This window comes from Plasmodium cynomolgi, chromosome 14, assembly GCF_000321355.1.
Source record: "Plasmodium cynomolgi strain B DNA, chromosome 14, whole genome shotgun sequence".
NCBI lineage: Eukaryota > Apicomplexa > Aconoidasida > Haemosporida > Plasmodiidae > Plasmodium > Plasmodium cynomolgi.
This window is the reverse complement of record NC_020407.1, coordinates 2484039-2487610: the sequence shown is the minus strand read 5'-3', so window position 1 is coordinate 2487610 and position 3572 is coordinate 2484039. Positions and strand designations below refer to the sequence as shown.

Below are 3572 nucleotides of genomic sequence, written 5' to 3'. Positions count from 1 at the left end.
TAAAAAAAACAATATCAACGAAAAAAGTTTTGTACACATATGAAGGGGAGGAGGGATATGCTTATATGGTTGTATGATACACGAAAAATTGAGCAAAAAATGTTTTAAGCATATATATACACACACACGTATACATATTTACATAACACACTTGTGAATGCGCTCATTCGGCCATCCACAATGGTACAAGTACGCACACACGTGTGTAATGGGTAGTACGCTTGTAACATAGCCACAGGCATTTACATATAATACATTGCGCGTGCGCGCGTTCTCATACATAAAAAATACATTACGTATTTTATGAAAACTTTTATTGACGAATGTGTAAAAGGAATAGGAAGCAAGGGGAATCGAGGCATGACATATGCATAAATTAATTGTTTATGCATATCATTGGAACATGAACGATGGGCGCACGAAAAAAAAAAAAAAAATCGTCAGTGGTGTTTGCCAATAAATTCAGCAACTAAGAGGTGAGCTTATACGCGAAGGGGAATTCGCAAAGGTGTATACAAGGGTACATACGCACATAATGTATCTGTATTCATATGTATGCGTATGAGTATGCTTAAGCGTATGCATATGTAACATCACACTCCCGAGTAACACAATTGCAAAGTACATGCTACTCCATGTTTCCTCCTGCATTTTTTGCGCTTGGCTTTATTTTGGATTTTTGTTCACCTCGTTTGACGTCCCACTAGTGTTCATAAAATTTTGCTTATCATTTTTTTTCTTTTGCTATGTCATACTTTGTGTATTGTGTTTCGTTATTGTTCCCTCGTTTGTTTAATTCGCTCGTTCGTTGCGTTCATTCGTTTCGCTCGATTATTTCGCTCATATGTTTCTCTTTTTATTGTGTTTTATTTTTTTCGATATTTTTGCATCGCAAATACCGCTTTTTCACTCTGTGTGTATTTTTTTTTTTTTTATTTAAATTAATTTTTTTTAGAGCATCCGCGAATTTTTGCTTGCATGTTTGCATGTGTGCATGTGTCTATCAGGTAAAGCACCACGAAAAATACAGGAACGTTCACGACAAAAGCTTTGCAAACAACTTTGCGAAGCTGCGCGAGCACTTTCGTTTTTCTTAAAATTGAAAATTGCGTAACTTTAAGCCATGCGCTGTGGAGAGGGGCACCGGGTGGGCGCGTACGCTGTACGGTGTATACATGCGCGCTGAGTGCATAGGTATGTATACTACTCGTGCCACGTGTGGGGTAAGTGCGTACTGTGCATATGTAAGTAAAATACTACGCGCAAGTAAGTAATACTTCGCGTATGTAAGTAATACTGCGCATGTGCTCAGAGCTGTCGCGCGACACACAGGCATCCCCACATGTTAGTATACTGCCCAAGAACATAGCCGCGCGAGGGCATACGAACGAGGGGTCATACGTTCGCGGGAGGAACGTGCGAGAGAAGCACTTCAGCGAGGTCATACATAGTAAGATCACACGTACATGCGAATACACTAGCGAACATAAATACATATGCTCGCGCGAGAAAACTCACATGACTGTTGAACGTACGATCGTGTAAGTTCTATTAAAGTGTTAAGGGCTAAACAAAATGGTAAAGAAACGCTACTCTGTGTTAACACACTAAGTTTTACAAAAGTGAGAAGCGTTTTAAAACGTTAATACAATTTGACAAAACATGTAAAGGCTTAAAAAATAACATGGAAAAAAAAATAATTTTAGAATGAACATCTTAAAATGTTTATCTGCAGAAATGCTGCATTTGTGTTTTACGTCGCTTTTGCCTTTGCTTCGTTTTTTTTTGCTTCGATTTTTCTTTTTTATTTCGCTTTAGTTCGCATCTCGTTATTTTACTTTTTTTTTTTTTCTTTTTGTGTATCATTTATTTTCTAGCCTTTCTAGCTTTTCTGATACGTGTGACAATTTTCACATCACTTGCACTTGGCTAATTTAGTCATATCGATTTTTATTCTATTCTTCATGAACACTTTTGAAAAATAAAAATAGATCAGTTTTTTTTTTCTTTTTACACCTATCACTGCCTCGTTCGGTTCATTTTTTTGCATCATGTGTATGCTTATTTGTTTGCTTATTTGTTCTTTTTATTTGTTTTTTTTGTTTTTTTAACGGCACACTAACCGCTTTAAAACACTTTCCAGATTTATACTTTGCTCTTATCTATACTGCTTTTACAAAGACATACCACTTCCGAGCAGTATTTTTATTTTTTTTTTTGTGTCAGAAATTTATATATAAATGTACGCACTGAACATACATGTGCACTTCACGTGCCATCCTTCGGTATGCAAAAAATGTTTACACCATTTTGTTCATCCGTTTTTGTAAAAAAAAAAAAGAAAAAACTGAATGCATGCACACATCCCCGACTTTTCGCAATTTCCAGCAAATCAGAAGAAAATTCGACTTACACGGAGTTGCGCGTTTGCAATTGTAAGCGCAATTGCATTTGCGTTAGCTTTTGTTTTCGTTTCCTTTATCGTTCCTTATCACTGCCCTCTTCTCGTTACTCGCTTCGTTACTCGTTTTGCTCCCTTCTCGCTTTGCTTCCTTCTCGCTTCCCTTTTATCCCCCTCCGCGCTCCGCTTGCTCCCCCTCTCTTTCCACCGCAACCTTTCACATAAAGCCCAAGCGTCATTACACTCAGTAGAACACCCCGCTAGGCAACGTAGCGATAGGGCGCGTGGCACACTCGAAACGCTGTCACCCTTTTGCGCATTTTTTTGCGGTCACCTGTGAGGAAGAGCTAAAACTTCGCACATACGCTCAAATGCACATACGCTTAAATCCGCAAAAGCTCAAATGCACATACATACGTGCGTGACGGGGTACGCACTTATACGTATGTTTCCACCCCGCAAATGGGCCAAAAAAGTGATCAGTAGAAACGGTGACAATTTTTTCGATAGTACGTTTCGTTAGTTATCCCCCATTTTGCGCACTATTCATGCGGATAGTGTCGCAAAAACGGCGCAGCAGTGTAGCGACGCAGCAAAGTAACCATTTTGCGAAGTAACGAGTACACACTCGCGTATCCAACCCGCGGTACTTTTAAACACCTCGCGGTGTACAGTCACAAAATGCACGCTGCCCGTCGCATGCTGCGGCGCGCGAGTTTCCCAATACAGCATTGCCTTAAACTGCAAATGCACGAAACGGATACATTGAATATTTAACTCAAAAGGACATCACTCAAATGAGCATCAAACGTTTTGTGAAAGTTAAAAAAAAAAAAAAAAAAACAAAAGTGAAATCGAAAAGGTGCTAAAATAGCAAGGCAAGCGAAGCAACGAGAAATAAACGAAAAAGAATGCCCCATGCTGAAAAAATATATAAAATGTGCAAATGTACGCTTTTGTTATGTCTACGAAGGGGCCTTCCATTGACTGCTTCTGGATGACCTTTTAAAATTTTTATTTTCACCAGCATACTCAATCGTTTGATGTCTTTTACGATCTTTGGGAAACGATTCGGGCGGTGCTAAAGTACCCGACTCGTAAATTTTTTTCACTTGTCTTCTCCAGGGGGTTAAATCGATCTACGTGTACATAACCGGGCGGGAAAAGGGAA

General features: G+C 39.1%; 1 protein-coding gene across 1 annotated transcript in view; it reads right to left on the bottom strand.

Moving 5' to 3' along the window:
- Nucleotides 1-3366: 3366 nt before the first annotated feature.
- Nucleotides 3367-3572, bottom strand: part of PCYB_146480 (50S ribosomal protein L23) — a gene marked incomplete at its 3' end in the record, with an annotated part of 1253 nt that continues 1047 nt past the window's right edge. The window contains exon 2 of the mRNA XM_004225118.1: nucleotides 3367-3540. Coding sequence (XP_004225166.1) covers nucleotides 3367-3540 — 174 coding nt within the window. The remainder of the gene's footprint in view (nucleotides 3541-3572) is intronic.